This window comes from Pituophis catenifer, unplaced genomic scaffold, assembly GCF_029215685.1.
Source record: "Pituophis catenifer annectens isolate HBS135680 unplaced genomic scaffold, rPitCat1.0.hap2 SCAF_1, whole genome shotgun sequence".
Lineage (NCBI taxonomy): Eukaryota > Metazoa > Chordata > Lepidosauria > Squamata > Colubridae > Pituophis > Pituophis catenifer.
This window is the reverse complement of record NW_027256881.1, coordinates 220,730,623-220,754,584: the sequence shown is the minus strand read 5'-3', so window position 1 is coordinate 220,754,584 and position 23,962 is coordinate 220,730,623. Positions and strand designations below refer to the sequence as shown.

At 38.9% G+C, this 23,962-nt stretch overlaps 1 protein-coding gene across 1 annotated transcript; it reads right to left on the bottom strand.

The window, feature by feature from the left end:
* Positions 1 to 442: 442 nt before the first annotated feature.
* INSIG2 (insulin induced gene 2) lies at positions 443 to 23,407 on the bottom strand. Its single transcript, XM_070948399.1, has 6 exons — positions 23,296 to 23,407; positions 7,379 to 7,723; positions 5,638 to 5,762; positions 4,000 to 4,166; positions 2,826 to 2,925; positions 443 to 566 (listed from the first exon to the last, which is right to left on the bottom strand). Exons 2-6 carry the CDS (start codon positions 7,620 to 7,622, stop codon positions 525 to 527), a joined length of 678 nt encoding a protein of 225 aa, XP_070804500.1. The 5' UTR covers positions 7,623 to 7,723; positions 23,296 to 23,407; the 3' UTR covers positions 443 to 524.
* Between the last annotated feature and the right edge of the window lie 555 nt (positions 23,408 to 23,962).

Sequence of the window (23,962 nt, the reverse complement as noted above, 5' to 3'; positions counted from 1 at the left end):
ATGCCTCTGACTTGAGGTATAATAAAACAGAAACACTCTAAGAATACCACCTCTCTCAAAATTGGCCAAAGTAAATAAAAAGTAAATGCAGCCAGGAGACGGGTGATGTTTTGTTATGTTGTAAGCTTGGTTTGGCACAAGAACCTTACTAAGGGAGGGGGGGTGGAGGGGGTGGAGGGACACTACATGGCAAGCCTAGCCTAGTTCAGGTAAACAAAGGATCCTACTCAGAAGCCAATACTTTCTCCAGCGTGTTGCGCGCTGAAGCATCATTTTGCACAGATCACGTTCCTGAGATGCCAGGATTTTTAAGTGACTCAGAGATTAGCAATCACAGATTGCAGTAAATAGTGCCTTTGCAAGTGGACCAGGCCAGAGACACAACCAGGGATAAGAGAAGAAGAAACAAGAGAGGGAGATTGCTTTTTTTTTTTTTTGGCAATTATATAATTGAGTTCTCTCTACTGTGTGCTCTTCTCAGTCTGCTCTTCTTCCTCCCGTGAGAAAAGTATTTTTTGCTTTTGTCAGTCTTGATGAGACTTTTCCGTAATAACTTTACATTCATACTGTAAGACAAACAGAAGTTAGGTGTAAGTAGCTGATCTGGGCAAATAAATAAAAATGTACAGCTGAGAGAGAACAGAGCAAAGCAAATGGGTAGATTCCACAAAGGAGCTTTGTAGAAATGAGTCTCCCCAGGGACTCATTTTACCTCACTAATCCTCAGGACTGCAACCTGAAAATATAGTGTGCAAATCATGTGAATTTGGACTACAGGAATGGGCAGAAGTAGGCAGGAATCAACCATTAGACTACGAAGGAGATCAGAAAGGATTTCAGAACTTCTAATGTTTAAAAATATAGAAAGCAGCAGGTGATAGAAATAAAACTTTGCAAAGAAAAACCTAAATGAAAAAGGGGAGAGGAGGAGAGATGAATGGACTGGGATCAGTCCTAGAAATTTAAAATCAAAACAAAACAGCATCTAGATGTCTACAGCTTTAGCTATCTATAGCATTTCCTTCTTAATTGTTAAGCGTGCCTTTTCTTTGTTAAACTAATCTACCCTAAAACTGTAAAAATGGTAAAAAAAAAAAAGAATTAAAAAAAAGATACATGTACAGAGACAACACGTGTTTCAAAATTTAACATCAATTCCTGCTGTAAGATTTTTTTAAAAAAGAATTAACCCATACATTTTGATACTGCTCTATAATGATGAAAATCTATTTTTATAAACAGTAAATTAGCAAATTTTAAAATAAAAAGAGTTTTTGCTTGTATGAACAAAAACAACAACAGGCTAGGTATTTCTAGAAATGTAATTTACGCTTAATAAACTTAACATGTGAGGCTGGATTTTCCTGCAACTACTTTTTCAAATTTATTAGAAAGTATTTATAATATTTTTGACCCACAAGAATGCTCATTTTTAATAAATAGTTAATACATTGAAATCATAAAACAAACAAAAATCAAACACAAAGAATTATTTAAAACAAAACCATATTGAAATCCACTATAAGCCTTCAATATTTGGATAGGCCATTGCAGCTTTTATGCCACATCCAAAATGCAACTAGGATGGAAGCACGAAAAAAGTGGCCAGTCTCTTTTTGTAGTCTGATGTCTAATGAACACGCAACTCTGGAATCCAGAACAAAGACAGATTACTTTACCCCTCACCCCCCACCCACTCACCCTCTCTCTCTGAAGATTTAGGTTCTTTCCTTCACCTCAACTGGTGCAGCGTAAATGGGAATCTCTAATTTACTGGTAATATTAATTACAAAGCCAAGGGACTGAAATGATCAGGAAAAGGTCATGGCAACTGTAGAGAAATCAATCTTCTCTCTTCAGGTGCAAGCCAGCCCACATACTTCCTTTCCTACTCAGAAATCAGACTTTAACATGGGTGTTAAACTGGCAACACGCGGGCTGGATGCATCATGCACAGGCCACACCCACAAAGGGGAAAAATGTCACAATATGTCACATGACGGCAATGTGATGCCGTGAGTTTGACACCCATGCTTTGAAACATGCTTCCGTGGCATTAGTGAGCATTGTTTCATCAGATAGGGTGTCCAGGTGATGAGCCACAAGAATTAGCCTCATTAGCTAAGTTTCATCTTTCTCTTTAAAATAGACTGTGATCATCTGTTAAAGGCTCTGAATGCTTCCCTATAATTGCATAACTATATATAGAATTGTAATTATGTACTGTTAAAATGATATATTACACTTTTTTTCTGTTTTATTTTTTTTCACTTTCTTTAAAAACTACGTTGACATATCCAAATATTGAAGGCTTATAGTAGATCGTATGTGGTCTTTTTTCCTTGTCTTTGCCTGTATGTTTTTACTTTTTAAAAGCAATGAAAGATTGGATACATTTTTAAAAGGCTCTGAACACATCCAGGTGTATTTGTGAATTTGTGAAGTCTTCACATTTTTAACTTTGGGGGATGTTTCTGAGAATTAAGGCTGTGCCTTGAAATAATGCTTGGGTGGAAACAGATAAGAGGTTATTCAAGCTCTATTTGTTTTATTTTCATGTGTGGGAATTCTGACTTCTAAAACTGAAGAATTAATGAAGGATGTGATATTCCAAAGAATTATTTGGCATGCTTAATGCCATTCCCATGCCAAATTCAAGAGAACCAGCTAGTGAGTCTTGAGTTTCTTTAATGTCAAAACTATTTGGATATCCCAAAGTGGGGGTGGGAGGGTGAGGGGGGGAATCAAGGGCAAAAAAACAAAAACAAAACTAAATTACTTACAAGAATATTGCAAAAACACAGAACATTGAATCACTAGCTTACCATTGCTAGCTGCCTGCCAATGTTTCCCATAGTTATTCCACCAGCAAAGAATATGCAGGGCAACCAGGAACGGACATAAAGGAAGTCAGGAGATGTGTATCTGGAGAAAAAGATTTTTTTTAAATTAGTTAGCATCACAATGGCACCTTGCCTGAAGTGTGATTTTGATTTTGAAAAAGACAGTAAAAAGCCTGAAGACTGCTGGGGCCAAGAGAGTTATGGATGCTAGCTAGCGGCAGAATCTTTGTTACTAATTAAATTAAAAAGAATTTTAAAAAGCAAAACTCTTTCATGCGTAACTACATCTTGGTTGGAAATTCTAAAATGGGAATTTAAATAGCCAATTCAGAATATCTATGGAAAAACATGGGCAGTCTGTATAAAAGCAGAGTGTTAAATGGATTTATTTCTATTTCAGCTGTGATGTATTTGAAGCTACAGTAAAATTACTTTAAAAGTGTGGCTCTATGTAGCATGTGGACAATTCTCTTCCCCGCGGGCTTGATCTGAGCTCTTCAGCATCAAACTTTTTTAATAGGAAGAGGCAGCTTGATTGCCTTTCAGCGCCCCCTTCCGAATGGCTTGTATTTTATTTATTTAATGTATCACTAGGTAAACATGAACTAGGAATATGGATGAGGGTGAATGGATGTAAACAATTCATTTAATTAACCTTTTGCATTTTTTTTTAGTGCCGTACCAATAAGCAGCCTTGCCAAGGGGAGGTGGGAAGTGATCCACAATTATTTTTGTTCCTTATTCTCAGCACCATGAAACTGGAAGATTGGAAGTATATTACAAATAATCTTCACATTGCTGATTAGGAAGGAGAAGCAGAGGCATTGTGAATGGGCCTGCCTATAGCTTTCAAGGCAAACCTGAGCTTTACTGTCAACCTTGATTCTTGGAAGCAGAATTATTAGCATTTAATTGCACAAGTTAATTTCATCCCCAAACATCAAGGCGTGCAGTTGCAAAGGCAATAAATAAACAATACAGTCAACTTCTCCCTGCCATAAATATAAAATGCCACTTAGATCACATTTGTTCCAATGATTTTCGTTATGTTATCCCTGTAATTAGGCAATGCGTTTTTAAATTTATAACCTTGTCAGACACTGCCTTTAAAATACAAACGAAATTAATAAGAATTTAATATGCACAAAATACTTACTGATAAACTCCATTGTAGACCAGAAGCTGAGTCACCAAAGTGGCTAAAAATGCAATTCCTATTCCAAGTCCAAAACCACTTCGAGATCTATCAAAAGTCCACCACAGCCCCACTGACAGCGCAGCAAGTGTGAGAGATAACTGAAAGTTGTTGGCAAAATCCACTTTCTGTTTGGACAGTTTAAGGAATATTTTGAGAAGACTGGCAGCAAACCAATTCTGTTGTTTGTTTTAACCTTAAAGAGACAGCCAGCTCTTTACTCTAAGAGAGACCCAAATCAAGGTTAAATATTATCCCCAGCCAGACCAACCTTCACAGCATTTCCAAGATTGGTCCAATGATGCCAAAAATCCATTTTTTCTTTTAAATGAGCATGCAATGATCCAAGTTTAGTATTTGTTTTGTAAAACTGAGTTCCTCTAGATACTTTAAAAGAGCCTTGGTGGCGCAGCAGATTAAAGTGCTGTTAAATAGCACCAGCTGCCTGCAATTACTGCAAGTTCAAATCTCACCAGGCTCAAGGTTGACTCAGCCTTCCATCCTTTCGAGGTAGGTAAAATGAGGACCCGGTTTGTGAGGGCAATAAGCTGACTTTGTATAAAAAAGAACACCGCTTGGGGGGAGCGAAAGCCCTACTAAGCAGGTATATACAAAAGTATGAAGGCTATTGTTTAACGCATTGTAAGCCGCCCTGAGTCTCCGGAGAAGGGCGGCATATACATCGAACCAATAAATAAATAAACAATAAATAAATACTAACCTTATACCATTTCTGGGTATAAATTCATACTTCTTCACAATTCTAAATCTTACATTTTAGTGTTCCTGGCTATTTTATAATCAATGTATCTTAGCCTGTACTGTATTTTTACTATGCTGATTCAAACATTTTAAGGAAAATTCTCTGAAAGTGGCACATGTAAGAAAAGGGATTTCCTAACATAATATATGATAGTTAACCAGCTTGTAAAAGTCTTAAAAGGAAAAGTGTATCAATGGCTATTTGGCAAGGTGAATCATTATTGTTTTTATTATCAGAGACAGTAGCAATTTTAAACAGTGATACACTATTTAATAGTGAATTAATAACTGAAAAGTAATGGCTATAATTACCCAAAACAAAAATAATCCTGATTTAAAAAATAAACTTTCCTCGTTTTTAAAATCTAGGTTTGCCAATTCTAGTTAAAAGCAATCCTTGACATTCCCTCACTACAAATGTGTGCACACAGTACATCTATCTATCATCTATCTATCTATCTATCTATCTATCTATCTATCTATCTATCTATCCATCCATCCATCCATCCATCCATCTTCATTTTCTGTGCATACATAGATATTAGCTAAAACTAATCTTGAAAGGCAACCAGTTTTCAGCAACAATATCTGCAACCATCTTTATTACTATCCCACTCATTTGTTGCCAATAGTATCTTCCTAATTCACAGGCTGGGGGAGGGGGGGTACATGATCTTCCTCTAATGTAAATATAGTAATAAATTTATTGCCATATGGGGAAATGAAATATGTATTCAACCTTAATGAAATTAGAGGGCTGCTTGGTTTTTTTTTTTTTTTTTGATCTGCTTAAAGTTCATGTGTTATTACCAACTTCATTACTACACAAAAGGATACAGCACTGGCATGATTTATGCCAACAAAAACTGCTACGCATCTCATCACACTGGACCATTCTCTCTTAAATTTATGAGGTTCTCCCAGATGTCTATCCATGCAAGGGTACAATAATCCAATTACAGCTGTAAAATACAAACACAGCTAACAAGGTATCTACAATATAATCGCTTTTCTGACAGTTGAAGTGTTTAAATCCTTTTAAAGTGAACCTGTGGCGTAAATTTTACTGAGTTTAGTCAGAATAAATGACACAGCCAAGTCACTTGGCCTGACAACCTGATTCAGAAATCTTCTAAAGATTTTTAACGGATGAAGAACAGGAATATGGAAAACCTACCGTTTCATTTTTCCTCCAAAACACTTAGATCAGGGGTGTCAAACTCAAGGCCCGGGGGCCGGATCTGGCCCACGGGATGCTTAGATCTGGCCCATGGGAACCACCCTGGAAACAGCGAAGGACTGGCCCGTAGTGCCTCTGCCAGAAAAAATGGAGCTCAGGAGGGCCGTTTTTGCTGGCAGAGCACTCAGGCCACCACAGGCGCCCCTGACACAAGTGACGTTGAACTGGCCACACCCACCCTGGCCACACCCACCCTGGCCCTCCAAGGTCAAACACAACCCTGATGTGGCCCTCAATGAAATCGAGTTTGACACCCCTTAGATTAGATTATGTCATTTCTAAATAATCTGATGGTTTTCCAGAAATTACTCTTCTAAATGAGAAGTAACTATTTAGAATACCACAAACTTCCACCTGAATACTATGCTTGGAATGGCAATAGAGAAGAAACTTCTGGTGTTTTTCTGGAACAATATATTTTGAGAAACCTAATGAAGAACTACCGATGACAATGATAATATACACACAATTGGGACTCTTTGTTTTAGAATTACAAAAGTTAGCAGAAATACTAAAAATTAATCCTAGTCAGTATAGCATGTTCAAAAATCTTGGATTCACTCCAGGAAAAAGGAACTAAAAAAACCCCCTGACACATAGAGGTATTTTAGAGATTCTCTAAATCCCTAATTATCTTTTTTTCCAAATCTACACATGTAAAAATGATACAGCCAGATTTCACAGACAATTCCTTTCAAGTTAGTCTTTGAACTCTATGTGTAGTTTGTTAACGTGATGAAAAGCAAAAAGGAAAGCATTTGACACCAAATACCTTCTTTTGAAAAATACCTTTAGTAAAGAAAGTAAGAGTTTAATAAATAAATAATTGGTAAATTAATGTCAGGGAAATAATCTAATTTTTGAGTGGTTTGCAATCAGTAGAATCTTCTATTAATCACTAATGCTAATTAAAACAATCTTACATAACAAATTCATCAAAGTATTAAATATGGCTCTCTTCTTTTTTTTTTCTTTTTCTTTTTTTGTGAGAAGGAATAAGGTGTGAATGCTTTACTTTATCCAGGCTTTTTCCTGGATGAAGAGAACATATAATGCTCCCAATAAATTGCATTGTACAATTCCATCTTTTCGTCTTTAGCAAATTTTGACTGCTAAGAAAAACATAAGATGGAATTGGTGGGATCCAAATGAGCAATACTAGAGTTATAGAAACCTCACAACCCCCTTAATCTGGCAGAAAGCATACATAAATTTAATGCTGGAAGGAGGGGCGGGGGGCAGAGAATATAGATTCTGACCACAGGCCTGAAGTTCTTGATGGCCAGGATTAAGCTGACATTTTTCTTAATGTCTTTTAGCATCCTTATTCTGACATACCTGATGCTGTGCCACATCCAAGGGGTACCCACCAAGCTGAAGAAAAGATGCTTGTAATCACATCCGGTGGAAATAAGGTGACATTTCTTTGTATCTGAAGCAAGTTTAATATTAATGCAAGAAAGACTCCAATTAAGAACAGGACTATCCCACGAAGGACCAGGTTCAGGCTGTGGCTGGTGATAGAAGAAATGTATGGACCACACCTTTTTGGTATGGATGGTTGAACATCAACATCTGCCATGGCCTCATGTGCTTCTAACAATATTTAGAACAGAGACTTGAAGCTAGGCAAAGAAAGCTGAAATAATCCTGTTTCTTTTCATTCAGGATATATCCCAAAGCCTGTTCAAAAAAAAAAAAAAAAAAAAGACAGAATAATTACAGAACAATATTTTTATCCATGTCTTCACATAAATAAACATCATAGACGACATATAAAAATATAATTGTTTGGAAGTTCTCCTCAGAGTTCATAATCCATTGGTTGCTATATTTATGCAGGTAATCCCCAGGTTACAAGCATTCCTCTAGTGAACGTTATAAGTTATGTGATCAGTGCCCCCTAGTGTTTACAAACAAGTCCCGAAACTACAAATCTTGCAGCACCACGGCAGCTGTTCGCCCTTACGAACCATCACAGAGGCTCTGCAACATTCTTCATGCACTTTGCTGGCCAAAACGGTGCTTCGGAGGGGCGCGCCCGCCCCTCTGACAATCCGTTTAGGCCTGCGCAAGCCTTGCCCAGCACTTTGCAGACCAAAATGGAGGCCCGTCCCTCTGAACCTCCATTTTGGCCTGTAAAGTGTCAGGCGAGGCCTTCACAGGCCTAAATGGAGCGTCAGAGGGGCGCCCGCAGTTGAGAGGCTGGAGAGGAAACAGCTTGTTAGATCTTTGTAAAGTGAGTTACCCGGCACAGCAGGTTGGATGGGGGGAAGCAATTGTGGGGAGCATGAGGTATTTCAGTGGGTCAGTGAGGCCTTGGGTGGTCTTAAGCAGGTAGCCTGTTCCATCACTAGGTTCCCCCATGGCCTTCCCCACCCTGAAATACTTCATGTGCACTAATCCTAACCACACATTCGATTCGTGAATGCATGGGCGAAATGGAGTGATCCCGTTCAAGTTCAAGATTCACTCCCATGAATCCTCGAGTTATGAATGGAATGGGCAGACTCCATTACATTTGTAACTTGAGGACTATTTGTATATCTTTAAACACTGCTTATTTTACTCAACAAACCTATTCAGATAGGTCAATACTTCTAGCTACTTTTAATCGTTGCTCTATTTGTACTTTGATCAGGCTTCATTCGGTCCTAGAATCGCGACTCTTGTATGCAACCCCGGGTAAGTTCTCGTTAGATAGGCAGCTTTGATAAATAAATAAAATTAAAATTTAAGATGATTTTAGTACGTAAATATTTGTTGCATATGATATCCCCACCCTTTATGATATGAAAAAAAATGCTCCAACCATTAATATTTTTAAATTTTTTATGGCAATGAAAGGAAGCATAAAATCTTAATGGCAGTGTGGACATAAAACTTCAGAAACCATGCGATTAAAATTAATAATATGACTTATTCATTTTTAAATTCATTACTATTACAAAAAAAGGTTTGAATAACTGACATAAGTAATATTGAAACCTCTGCCTTTTTTTGTTTGTTTATTTAATAAATATATAGGCTGCCCATATTAGCAGGAAGCCAACTAGATGACTTCTCAGGACTAGGAAAGGAGCAGTGGCAAACTACTTCCAAAAACCCTTGCCAAGAAAACGGAAAGACTTCTTCAGGCAATCACCATGAATCAATACTAACTCAAAATAATAATAGTAATAATAATTGAAATATTATGACATAAACTGGCTGTGGTAGTCGCAATAGTTATTGGCACACTGGGTGCCATGCCCAAAAAATTTGAATCGGTATTTAGAAAATGTGCACATTGACGAAACTTCCCTGTCAATTACGAAAGGCCACATTGCTTGGATTTGCATATATACGTACACATATAAGGGACGGGGTGGCTCACTGGCTAAGATGCTGAGCATGTCGATCAGAAGGTTGGCAGTTCCGCGGTTCAAATCCCTAGCGCCGCATTACAGAGTGAGCTCCCGTTACTTGTCCCAGCTTCTGCCAACCTAGCAGTTCAAAAGCACGTACAAAAAATGCAAGGAAAAAAAGTAGGGACCACTTTGGTGGGAAGGTAACAGGGCTCTGTGCACCTTTGGCGTTTAGTCATGCCAGCCACATGATCACGGAGACGTCTTCGGATAGCGCTGGCTCTTCAGCTTATAAACAGAGATGAGCACCGCCCCTAGAGCTGGAAATGACCAGCACACATGTGTGGGGGAACCTTTACCTGTTACTATACACATATAACGCCGATACATTATGATAGGATTTTGGGAATAACCTGATATCTATGAAGGCTGACACCAGCTAAACAACTGGCAGCTGTCATTTCATATTTTTATATGCAAGCAGTCCTCAACTTACAATAGTTCAATATTGTACAATAGTACAATAGTTCATTTAGTGACTATCCAATTACAAAAGCACTGGAAAAAAAGTGACTTGTGACCATTTTTCACATTTATAATCAATACAGCATCCCCATGGTTACACAATCAAAATTCAGACGCTTGGCAACTGACTCATATTTTTGACAGCTGCAGTGTCTCCGACTCATGTGATCACCTTTTGCAACCTTCTGAGAAGCAAAGTCAATGGGGAAGTCAGATTCACTTAACAATTGTGTTACTAATTGAATAACTGCTGTGATTCACTTAACATCTGTGGCAAGAAACATCGTAAAATGGGGCAAAATTTACTTAACAACTGTCTTACTTAGCCACTGAAACTTTGGGGTCAGTTGTGGTTGTAAGCTGATGACTACCTGTATATAATGATAACAACAATGATCACCAGCCCTGGTTTGATGGCATAGCCAAATTTTTAGTGCCTTGCAAAAAGCCAGGATGGTTATGGCAAGTATACTTTCTGGGGGAATGAAGTATACTTTCAGGGTGGGCACCATGATAGTAAAGACTTTCTTCCTGGGTCTCAACAAGTGAGAGTCTCATAGATGGGATCTGGATGCTTATCCTTCCAGTTCTAAAAGGACAGGTAGACAATGCTGGGGAAAGAGTAATCAGTAACCTGGCCTTAAGGTAACCAAGATAACTATCAGCACATTGAGTTCCACTCAGAAGGACACTGGTAAGCCCATGCAGCTCATGGAACAGAGATGATGTCACTTGTCCTGAATGCTTGTTCCACTGCATTTTGCACCAGCTAGAGCTTCTGTATTATTCTTCAAGGGCAGCCCCATGTACAAAGCGTGTTGTAATAATCTAATCTGGACATGACTAAATTTTAAGTGATTTTCAGCAGAGCCTCCCCATCCTGGAACTGGCACAACTGGCTCCCAACACAAAACTTGTGCAAAGGCCTTCCTGGCCACAGCTGCCACCCACTGCAAATCCAGAATAATCCCCAGATAGTTCTGTTTGGGGCAGTGCAGAAATGGATAGTCCCCAGAACAGGAGGGGAGGGAGGGCGCTAAAATCCCAAACCACTAGATCTCACTGGTCTTGAGCCAAACCCTCTTAATCCCCATCTGAACTCCCACTGTCTCTAGACACCAAGACTGGATCTTCCTCAGCATGACTTTGAAGTTAAACCTCTGGTTAAACCTTCCTAGGATGGCTCAGGCTATCTGAAATAAGGCTGCCGGGCAGCTATCTGTAAATGCTACAAGGGTAGAGAAATATCAATGATTCGCCATCTTTATTGTCACAAGATAGGCACCTATAGTAGCTTTAATTCACATTTGGTCAGATTTGTCCTGTGTCACTTTCCTTTGGTGAAAGATGCATCTGATCCAGTAGTGGGTTCCAATTACCTTCACTACTGGTTTGGAATTGGGAGCAAGTGCATATGTGCGCTCTCTTCACTCACGTGCGGTGCTTCTGTGCATATGCAGAGCGTCTGTGATGATGTCCAGGCAGGTGGGCGGAGCCTCCCCCACCGCCACTACCAGTTTACCTGACCGGGGCAAACCGGTAGAAACCCACCACTGCTCCGATCCCATAAAGGTAAATTTCTAAATATTAAGAACTGAAAAAACAGAATGGATGAAATTTAAATTCATCCCTTTTTAGACTAGATTTGAAAATAGCCTTCAAAGTTTGCACAATCTAACTTGGCAATAATTTATTAAAGACTGTATGTTGCTGAATTGATTAGGAACTGAATTAAAGTAACAGAATGAATAATGCAAGAGCTTGTAACTTTATTGACAGGGACAAACAACATTTGCAATCACTTTTAAAATGATTTAGAGACCAAATGGAGCGTTTGGTTTCCAATTTTAACAAAAAGTGTTCTTATGTATCTTCTAATAAAGCCAATGACCAGATAACTGGCCAACAAACTAATATAAACACCATTTTGGTGGACCCAGCACTCTGGAATATTCTCATGATATTCAAAAGGTTCATATTATTAGGCCTTCTATGCCTAATTCCTTAGGCCTTCTATTAGACCAACTTTTCTGTTCACCCAGGCCTTCCATAAATGAATTGTTATTTTCCTCCCCTTCATCTTTTTAATGAATGTAGTTATTTTAATATTGTTTCGATTACATTTTATTATATGCCACAATGATATGTGATTATATGGGAAGCAGAATAAAAATATATTAATCTGGATGACTGTGCGATGAACCATAATAATAATAATGCCATGCAGGCCAAACATTAAAATGGAGAATAAAAATATATTGAGATTCTACTTTTCCTCCAATTTTTCTAACATAAAAAAATACAACGTTTTCCAGAGCATTTACAAATATGTGTAAATTAAGCTTTATTTATTCAAGCTGAACAGCAAGATTACTCATCACTGTTATCTGAAATAATATGATTTTAAAAATTATTTTCTGTAGTATTGTACAATATAACTCAATATCTGATCTGATGATATTCCTTAAGATTATTAATAATTCAGTCCTGTCACTGTGTGAGAGTTGAGTGGCTATATAAATCTGTTTAATAGATAAATAAAATAGATCCAAATTTAAAAGATCTGAGGGCAGAAAAGGATTATGATGAGATTTATTTACTGATTAACTAAACCCCAGAAATTTGCTGATTGAGAGATTTGTCACCTTTGGTCACCAAATGTCATCAGTGAGTTGGAAATAGAATGGAAAAGAAACGAGATAGGGAACTTCCAAGAGGGTAGTAAAGACTTGAACATGGTTCTTTTTGCAAAGCCAATGAATATGGTCAAAATAGCAGCTGGTGAATGCATTGGCTCCTCGAAATTCCTTTCTGGATTAAGGAAGAATCAAGGATTGCCCATGTTTGGCTCCGTACAGAAAACGTCCTACCTTGGATGAAAGAAGCTCCAATATAAATCAAAGGATTAAAAAGAAAAGCTTTAGTTTTCCGGAAAACAACAACAGGGGGGGACTAGGATGTGGATCTTGAAAAATTAAGAAGCGAGATAGAGTTCTAGAACATTTCCTGTGGGATGTTTAAAAATTTATAAAGGAATAAATGAAATCTTTGGAATTAATTGTAAGAACTCCACTCATGATAGTGTTGATGATTGGAAAACAAACAGGTGATAAGAGGGGACTTAAAGGAGAATAGGTCCATTAATACAATGGAGCAATACTGATTGACAAATGAAGGTGACTATACATGTCCTGGGATAATGTTGCAGGATTCAATCTGGGTCGGTCCCCGAGACCAGAGGTTTTGTCTTCCAAGCTTTCAGACTCATGCAGGAGTCCATCTTCAGGCAACTTCTCTCTAGCAAAGGGTGTTCTCTGTGTGGTATTTGCACACCCTCTGCTGGAAAGAAGTTCCCTGAAGATGGGCTCCAGCACGAGTCCGAAACCTCAGAAGACTAAACTTCTGGTCCTAGGGACCAACCCAGATGGGATCCTGGCAATGCTGTTTGACTATAGACAAAATTAAGGCTCTTTTGGGAACAAAATACTCAGATGTTATTTACAAGATTGCTTTAATATTATAGCAGAGGATATAGAAGAAGAACAGATTTATTGGATAAAACAGAGACTGGTTTCAATGTGGATCTGGAGTTCTAAAAAAATGCCGATTACAAAAGTGATATGGCAAAGAATGCTGCGGAACTGAAAATGGATTTAAAAATTCCAGAGTGTAAGAGTGATATAGAAAACAATGCCAAAATGGATTTACAAATGAAACCAGTTTATATCTTGGAAATTAAAGAAGACATATAAATAATGAATTCAGAAGAGGGACTTAGAAAGCCTTCTTATATTGGATTTACAAAAGGAATGTGTGAAACCAAGGAAACTCTTTCCAGGAGGAGACAAAAAGAAACTTCTAAAGCTCTTCTGGAAAAGTGACAAAGAGAAAATGATAAGGAATCAACTTGTGGAACACTATTTGATGGGACTAAAGATCAAGCTTCTTAACAACAACAAAAAAAAAAGGAGGTTTATAAAGTGAAACTGTTTGATCAGAGTTAAAATATTTATGCTGTGGTTTCTGAGAGCTATTAATGGAATTTCTTTTTGACCAGGACTGAATGATGAGACTTTAAAGATTTATTTGTAAGTAGAGAGAGTTTTTTTTGTTTTGCTTTACTTTTTACAGAAAGTGATAAATTTGGGTTCCTATTTCTGGTAGGTATTAATAGACTTTTGCTGATTAGGACTGAATGATTTGCTTTTGCAATTTGATTATGGATAAGGGATAAGATAGGAAAAGAAGAGATTATAATATAGAATATAAATAATTTGGATAATTTAACTCATTCTTTTACTGACTTCCTCCAAATCAGAAACATGGTATTCATTCTGGCACAGAAGAAGGTTTGAGAGCGTCATTGTAAGTCTGCTCCAAATATGCTCAAAACCTAACGACTGGCAGATGGCTACTTGAGAGCAAGATTTTTCAGCAGCCCTCACTCACCTAAATGGAATTCCCTCCACAAATATGTCCTGTCACATATGCCACTTGGTCAACAATGGTAAAGAGCCTGTTTATTCTCTTAGGACTTCTTCATTTTCCATTTTGGGATCATCTAGCTAGAGTTTTTTTTGGGTGGGGGGGAGGGAAATCCTGGATTTTAGGCCAGACCACATATGTTGTTAAATCAAACTATAATTTCTCTGAACTCAATAACTGTTGTTAGATTTATGATTGCATGAGTACAACCAGCAAACAAGAGTTTAAGAAAGCACTTCTAATGAGATATGTGAATGCAGCCTCTCTACCACTTTTAGCTGATATTTTTAGTTTACTGTTTTTCTACATTATGTATTAATTTTAGGTGTATTGTTATCATATATTACACTGAGAGCATTTACTATAGAGCAAGGGTGGGCAATTACTTTTAAAACCAGACCAGCACCAGTTCCCTTCTGCGCATGGGAAGAAAGGGGACATCAGTGTTGCTCTGAAAAAAAAAAAAAAAAAAAGCTTGAACTATAAAGATCCAAATTTCTTTTCTCCACTCCAGCACTGGAATTCTTCTCCCTTCCATGCACAGAAAAGTCCATCCCAAAATCCATGAACCATTTACAGCATGAGGTATTTCAAGCTACCCTCCCAGAATCAAGCGGGAGTTCCCTCATTTCTGGGGGCCAGCTGCAAATGCTCTGTGCCAAAATCCTGCTTTTTCAGCCAGCCCCGCCCCCCCCCAAGAACCAGAGGCGGAAGCAGGCGGGAAATATTGCAAATGGAGATCACAGGGCACTTGATAACATCCAAATTGTAATCACATGGCCGTGGGGACAGTGCAACGGCCATTTTGAATGGTCACTGAACAAATAATCATTAAATGTATTCAAATATAAAAAAAGAAATGGTATCCAAAGAATCAAATTATGAGACATGCTTCTACAGTGGCCCTCTCATAAACCAAACAATAAACAACAGTTCTCCACCTTGATAGTTTTCCTAGAACTTCCTGGAACTACCGGATTCTGTAACAGCTTTGTTCCCTATGCCATCCGTCTGGTAAACTCGCAAGATTCGTTTTTCTCGCCCTATACATGTATACATCCGAAGTAGACTGTGTTGTTTCTCTGGGTCATATAATCTTTGTGGGTATATGCATAATTTTGTATTTACTGGTATTTATTTATTTTGTCATGTTTATGTAGTGTATATTGGAGGCGGAGACCCTTTGAGAGCTGTATGCAACGAAATTTCATTTTAATATATGCCGATTAATGTACATTCAAAGTAACAATAAATTCTATCCTATTCCTATTCCTATTCCTATTCCTATTCCTATTATTCCTATTCCTATTCCTATTCCTATTCCTATTCCTAATTCCACTCCACTCCACTCCACTCCACTCCACTCCACTCCACTCCACTCCATTCCATTCCATTCCATTCCAAATGGCAAAATTCCCTTCCCAGATACTTCTTTTTCCAATTTGTCATTCAAAATGCTTGTTCTACATTGATTCGGTAGCACAGTGATACTGTATATAGCATATACTGTGCCTGGCAGTTCAGTCATCCAGAATGTTAAAAAAGAAGAAAAAATATATTCTGTTTTATACATTTGGAATCTGTTTGCATTTTAATATTCTTATTCTTGAGCAAATAGAACAAACGCTGCAGCAACAGCCTGTAAATTCCCCTTATACAGTATTATCTTCCATTCCACAGATGTTCACAATACGTTGAACTATCTGCAGATAGTGAACATTGCTGCTAACTCAAGGTTCTGTATCTTATTTACCAGACAGCTAACTAAAAAAAACAAACAAGCATGTCTCCACCCCAGACACTGAAGCGTCTGCAAGCTGCATTTTTAAAAAACTTTTTACATATATAATAATTCTTCCTCCTTATCAGCTACATGGAAAATATTGCTGCAAAAAAAACTGGAATTTTTGGTCAGTTAGTTAGGAAGGCTACAGGAGATGCAGGCAGGAAAAAAAAAGGCTGCAAAAATACAGATAAATGTTTTTAAAAAGTGCAAAATGAAGATTTAAAAAAAGTCTTGGGAGTTCAAAATAAAAGTAGATATTATATGTTCTAGGCCCGTGATGGCGAACCTATGGCACGCGTGCCACAGGTGTCACGCGGAGCCATATTAGTGGGCACGCCAGCTCAGCTCTGGGGCGCATGCGCGCACCGGCCAGCTGATTTTCGGGCCTTCTGGGCCCACCAGAAGTAGGGAAACAGGCTGTTTCCTGCCTCTGGAGGGCCTGGTGGGGGGTGGGGAAGGCCCGTTTTTCTTTTTTACCTGGCTCCAGATCCTCTCTGTGTATCTGGGAACGGCGAAAACAGCCTTTCCCACTCCCTTGGAGGCCCTACGGAGGCTCAAAGGGCCCATTTCTCCACTCCCGGTGGGACAGGAAGTGACGTTTTTTCCTGTCCCCAGCCTCCAGAGACTCCTAGAGAGGTTCTGGAGGCTGGGGACAGCAAAAAATGTCACTTCCTGTCCCACCGGGAGTGGGGAAATGGGCCCTTTCAGCCTCCGTAGGGCCTCCAAGGGAGTGGGAAAGGCTGTTTTCGCCGTTCCCAAATACACCGAAAGGATCTGGAACCAGGTAAGAAAGAAAAACGGGCCTACCAGGCCATCATTTATTTATTTTATTTATTTTATTTATTTTATTATATTTCTATACCGCCCTTCTCCTGCGGGACTCAGGGCGGTGTACAGCCAGGATAAAACATAGTATATAAAATTTAAAAAACATTTTAAAAAACAATTAAATAATTTTGGCCCAAATTTAAAACAACCCAATTAAAACCGAATTTCGATTAAAAACTAAGAGGATGGGATCAAGCCAGCCCAGCTAGATGGAACAAGTGTGTCTTCAGGGCCCGACGAAAAGTCCGGAGGTCTGATATCGTGCGTATCTCAGGGGGCAGGTCATTCCAGAGGGCAGGTGCTGCCACAGAGAAGGCTCTCCCCCTGGGGGTCACCAGCCGGCACTGCCTGGCCGACGGCACCCTGAGGAGGCTCTCTCTGTGTGAGCGAACCGGTCGGTGGGAGGCTATCGGCGGTCTCGCAAATCCTGTGCCAGGAGCGGGGGGGAGGGGGTTGCGCACACATGCGCGTGGGCACGTGCACACATGACCCTCCCCCGCCCCCCCTCTCCTGGCACGCGATGGCAAAAAGGTTAGCCATCACTGTTCTAGGCTGAATATTACCAAACAGAAATGAAACAGATATAGAACTGAAGTTTAGAATCTTTTTAAAAAAATTCAAGAAAGTTTTGGCTGTTTAAAGATCTAATCTACTGGTCTGATTTAAGAATGCTTGGGATGGGGGAGGGAGTGAAGAAATGTATGTACATGACCTGTACAACTTTAATTAGTTTTTCAGTCTGATTGGAGGGAATAGTATTTATTTGAAGGACCTGTCATGAAATAAATGTGGGCATCTGTAATGCAGAGATAGAATTGAAGAGAAGGAACCTGAAATCCTGAATAGCAATAGACCACTGTAGCTTTCTTTTGAGACCACTGTCTTTACAGGTGAGCTCTGAGATACTGAGATAAGGATCTACTGCAGCTGTATATTATTTCAATTTCCATTCTTCAGTTAGAAAGAAAAAAGGAAAGTTCTGGAAGAGACACAACTGTAATTTTAGCCTAACAGCATTTTACATGAGAAAAAAAATTAAAACACCATGAAACCTGAATTATACTACATTTTATACTGTATAATGTATCACAAGATACACGGTGCAGAAATGTTTATGTTGTCATGTTTTTAATCCACAATGAACCCTGAAAAAATGCTGTTTTAATCAAAAACCTATTTCTAGACATTTCCCAGAATTAAACAAAGCATTTCTGTTCTCATAAACTGAAGGAATCCAATGAAGGAAAGACAATGAAACTTTAGTTTTGCTTTAATTTGTCAAGGTTACACTCTATGCTGCAAGAATTAGAGTGTACTGAAGAAGTAAAGGGGCTTTCTTAATCAACAACTTCCTGTAATTGCTAGCTTTACTTTCTTTGGTTTGCATAGACAGCACAAATCCATGAAAAAAAAGACATTTGCTATTAACTTCAAAGCATACTGGAATTTTAGAACTTATTGTTAAAGCTTCTTTGGGCTTAAACAATGGGGGGAAAGGTTCCAATACTTTTATAATAGCAAATCATTATTTTAAATGGATTTTCACTGTGTTTTGGCCCAATAAAATATCTTTGGCATCCTTCAGATTTATTAGACTTAAAATTTATTAGTTTTAAAATTTATTATTAAAATTATTTATTAGTCTCCCAATTCCTAGCTGTGGCTTAGGGTTTTGTAAAATAAAATTCAACCCAGACTGTGGAGAGTAGTTTATTTTGTGGGTTTCTATGTGTGTCTTTCAGAGGTGGGTTGCAGCAGGTTCTAACCAGTTCTGGAAAACTGATAAGAGGAAATTTTGAGTAGTTCAGAGAACCGGTAAATGCCACCTCTAACTGGCCCTGCCCCGTATTCTCTGCCTCCCGAGTCCCAGCTGATCGGGAGGAAATGGGGATTTTGCAGTAACCTTCCTTTGGATTGAGGAGGGAATGGAGATTTTACAGTATCCTTCCCCTGCAGTGGGGTGGGAATGGAGATTTTACAATATCATTCCCCTGCCATGCCCACCAAGCCATGCCATGCCCACCAACCCACAGAACCGGTAGTAAAAAATGTTAAAACCTACCACTGGTGTCTTTCATTCAATGTGGACTCCTTCCTTGGGAAGATTTTCAAAAGTGGTTGGCACTTTTCCTAAGGCTGCCAGAGAATGATTGGCGGTACAAGAACCAGTTTCCCACTGGTCTACCCAGTGGTCTACAGGGTAGACCAGACCAATAAACAGGCCCCACGCCAAGGCCCCCCTTCCCCTGCAGTGGGGTGGGAATGGAGATTTTACAATATCATTCCCCTGCCATGCCCACCAAGCCATGCCATGCCCACCAACCCACAGAACCGGTAGTAAAAAATGTTGAAACCCACTACTGGTGTCTTTCATTCAATGTGGATTCCTTCCTTGGGAAGATTTTCAAAAGTGGTTGGCACTCTTCCTAAGGCTGTTAGAGAATGATTGGTGGTACAAGAACTCAGTCTCCCAGTGTCAGTCCTACAGGGTAGACCAGACCAATAAACAGGCCCCACGCCAATCAACAATTGACATGGAACTTAATACTCCTATGGAAGGCAGCTAAAAATAATTGTTGAGTAAACAGACAATGCTTTATGTATGTTACTAAGGTTGGAATCTGAACTTCGAACTTAAATGAGTTGTCATGAAGAGATCTTGTCAGTCACTTGTGCTGACTGACCCCATTCCTACCACTTTTAGCATTTCAAACAGAAAGCATCTTGATCTGCAAAATTCTCCTAGTTACTTTCCATTAGTTCTTTTTATAGTTGCATCTTTGGAAATGTTCTGCTTGCTAAAAACAGGTATTTGTCACTTTTAATTTTCACATTCAAAAGCAGGTATTCTTTATATTAACTGATTTCATATGCTTTCTGTGTTGTAAATATTATGTTAATGTCCTTGTTCAGAATTGTTGAATTTGTACATCTGATTACATCTTTAGTTTAAAAAAAACATGGCTTGTAAAATTCACTGAACTTGAAAAGTTAAATTCTTCATTTAAGATCCAATGTGGAAACATGCAGCCTTCAAATTTGGGTGCAGTATTATTTTTTGCTTGTTATAACAGGTACTCCTTTTGTAATCATCTTGCAATAGTTATGGGTTTATAAAATAATTCACGCAACAACAAAATAAAGCAACAGACTTCAAATTCCAGGCATTCACCATGTGATAAATTCAATTGTGACTCACTTTCATATAAAGAATTACCCTAGCTGATTAGGACACAACCAAAACCAATATATTCAAATATATTAGATTTGATAAGAATAAGTACCCGAATACTTATAATCCATATGCCATTTTGACAATCCTGACACTGTGCAAAAAAAAATATTAGCTAATACATACGAGCATTAATTTGCTATTCTCATGTAATGCACTTATGTTGCACAAAATTTGGTTGACTGCACAAAAATAAGGAAGAATTCTACGGTGCTGATGTAACTACTTTAAGCTCTCTTGTGAAAATATTTATGTAACTAGTGGTCTAAAAAAGTTTAAATGGCTTAGAATAAAGGTTTACTTTGCAATGCTGAACACTAAATGTTCAAATGTAACATGAGCTACAATCATATCACAAATGGTAAAAAAACTAATTTCTTAGTACATAAACAAAACCCCAGGTGGATGGAAGAGACATTTATCTATCAATACATATGACAGATATCCTTGACTAAATTCATATATGACATTAAGCCATAAAGTTTTGTTTCACTATTAGACATCTTGCATGAAGTTACTGATTCAGTTTTGCATTCTAATATTATACAACTCAGGATGCTGCTTTCAATGTGCAGAAGAGCAAACAGCTCCCTTTCTTGCAATCCCTTCCTCTCTTTTCTATAAAGAGGAGTGGGGGGAAATCACAGGTCAGGGATAAGAGCATGGATAGTGACAATGGCAATCATGTGACTGAGTGCTTTGGAGGTCATAAATAGTCATAAAGTGGCCCTAAAAAATTTTTTTCACAGTTGTCATTTGAATGGTTACTGAATGAGTAATCAATAAATGAAGACTATTTGTAAGAAAGGACTATCTGTAAAAGAAGAAAGCAGAGCAGACCTATTATACAACCATCCACAGCTGACTCATTAAATTACCATGTTCATAATATAACAAAATAGAATGCTAGTGGCAATATCCACTCAGTTCTGGAAAATACAGATAATTTATCCTAAGGCAGTTTCAGCTACATATTTGGCTATAAATTCTATCACAACATATATTAATAGGGCATGCTTTGAAATGTAGAGAGCCAAACGATGTTTTCCAATAGAAAGTTTTAAGTTCTACAAGTCAAAAAGTTAGTTTTTTGCTTCTCAACCATTTTATTCATTAAGTAAAAAGGCCAAATAATTGGTGACAAAACATTAGATGGTTACAGTTGAAAGATGATATCTGAAGCACAATAAACAAAGCTAAAAGGGTCATTTTGTTTTATGTCTTTGACAAGGCATCAGACATTTCTATAAAATGAAACATCCCTGTGTTTAAGCCTGCAGTAAAGTTATTTTGAAGGCTTTGGCAGTCTTTTTGTTCCTGTTTGCACATGCCCAGAAGATATTTCCACTGAAGTGAAGCACCTGGGCAGAGAAACACAGTCATCTTTTTGGCACAGGCCTAATATGTATGGGGAAAAAACCTTTTAAAATAAATATAAATATAAATAAAAAATAAGGTAGAGGGATTTTTATTTTGGAAAGTTTTTTACTTCAAAAAGCCATATATATAATTTTAGAAACAAACGAAGTTTCTGAACAATTAAAGAAAGCAATGACCGCTATACCCACCAATTCCAAATCCTTTTAGGCACTTATGTGCAAAAAGTAAAATGCAAAGAGTAGCCTTCAGCAGATAGTCTACTAGCACATAGGTCAACATGGAAGGAATCCAGTATCACATAAATGAAATCCTGATAGCTGCCACTTTCCTTTCCTTGCAGTCCTATCTCTACTCTCCTAATCCACTCCAGGACCCTGAAGCAATGGAATAAGTTTTGTAAAGCAAATTGAACTCTTCAGAATAAAAGTGGAATATAAACAGAAGAAATCATTCTGTCTTATTACAGAGAACATAAGTCAGCCCTGAGGTTTAACAGAGACTGATCCTAGCATTTACCAGTTTTTTTTCTCCATCCATCCATCCATCAGCAGGCAGAAAATTATACAGGGGTAGAAATAGCTATTCCTATTCCTGAACTCTTTCCTTCCTCCATGCATCATTTCAAATCAGGGCAGTCAACTGATTTGTCTCCAAGGGAATAGGTGACAAAGCCTAACAGATTTTATACACCCCAAAGGTGTCCAGTGATGATTTTGGAGTAAGGAGAAAAAGACTTAAGATGACATGATAGTCTTTCACAGGACTGTTGCAGCATCCCCATGGCCACATGATCAAAATCCTGACCCTTGGCAAGTGATTCATATTTATGATGGTTGCATTGCCCTGGGGTCACATAAGCTTTTGAGCCCTTCGGACAAGCGAAGTCAACAGGGAAGCCAGATTCCCTTAGCAACCACGTTACCAATTCAACAAATGCAATGATCCGCTTAACAACGGTGGCAAGAAAAGTCGTAAACATGGGGCAAAACTCATTTAAGAAAGTGAGCCACATAAAGTTTGGGCCATAACTCCATTCCTGAAATCAAGGTGACATTTGGGGGAACCTTATACAAAGAAAAAGCAGGGCTTGGTGAGGTCCAAGTGGGAAAAGGCAGTTAAAGACCCCTGGCCTTTGCCCTCTTTAAAGGGGTTTCCTTCTGCAACGACGCATAAGAATAAAAATCATTTTAAGACCAAGGCGTTTGAGCCCTCCGCTCCACAACTTTAAGCGACCAAGGCAAAAACCTCGCCTGAATCTCCTTGGAAAACAAGCTCCGAACGGCGCTAACCAGACAACTTCGGCGAGACAACGTAATTCGCTTTGCGGGATGACGCCGGCTTGTCTGCCCGAGCGGGTTTGGCTCTCCCGGGGCACCTCCACCTTCTCCTCCTCCTCTGCCACGAACCTGTCCGGCGTCCCTTGCCGAAAACCAGAGCGAGCCGACCCTCCCCCGACTCTTCTCCCCATCCCAACTGCTAAGCGACTGTCATATTGTATGTGTTGTAAGCATATGTCAGATATGACACCACCACCACCCGGAGGGATACCGACGCTGCCGGGTGCTTTCCTCGCCCTTTCCCTTGCGCGCCTTTCTCTGCCTCTCCTTTCCTTTCCCCGCCGCATCCCATTCCGCCCCAACATCCCATCCCCGAGGCGCCGAGCTCGACTCACTCTTTCTCCGCCATCTTCGCCCTTTCGGGCCGGCCGGCCAGTCTCCGCCTTTCGTGCCTCCTCTATCTAACCCGGCAGCGGCTCGCTTTTGGATGCCTTGACTCGGAAGGAAGCCACTTCCGCCGCGCCGCGGAGGCTGCAGGGAAGGAAAAAGGAGGCCGGGCGGAGAGCAGCGGGGGTGCAGGAGGCGGGCGGATGGGTGCGTGGGTTTTCCTCGCGGTTTCGTTTAGCAGAAAAGCAGCTTTATTTCCCACCCACCCCCTCTTTCTCTTCCCGGCCATGGAAATGAACTCTCTTTTTTAAAAAAGAGAATGAAGCATGAGCGGGTTGGAAGACAAGAAGAGGAAGCAAGAAATGTGGATTGTATAGCAATGGCAATTTAGATTTATATACCGCTTCACGGTGCTTTACAGCACCTTCTAAATCAGCATATTGGCCCCAACAATCTGGGTCCTCGTATAATTATATGATACGCATAACACGTATCATCTAGTATTTTAAATATAATATTCCTTTTTTTAAAGTGGTTTTTATTAAACATTTTTCACCTTTAAAAAGAGAAAAAAACAGGAAAAAAAACAAAAACAAAAACAAGACAAACAACAATATATCACATTTTTACAGCCTTCAGTGTCAGCATGTGTATTCTGCTTTTGTAGTTCGCTCT

Coding starts and splice junctions, on each gene's coding strand:
- INSIG2 (XM_070948399.1), bottom strand. CDS start 7,622: ATGGCAGATGTTGATGTTCAACCATCCATACCAAAAAGGTGTGGTCCA. Junction 2,926..3,999: donor GTCTACAATGGAGTTTATCA/GTAAGTATTTTG, acceptor CTTTTTCTCCAG/ATACACATCTCCTGACTTCC. Junction 567..2,825: donor TTGGCAGGCAGCTAGCAATG/GTAAGCTAGTGA, acceptor TTTGTCTTACAG/TATGAATGTAAAGTTATTAC.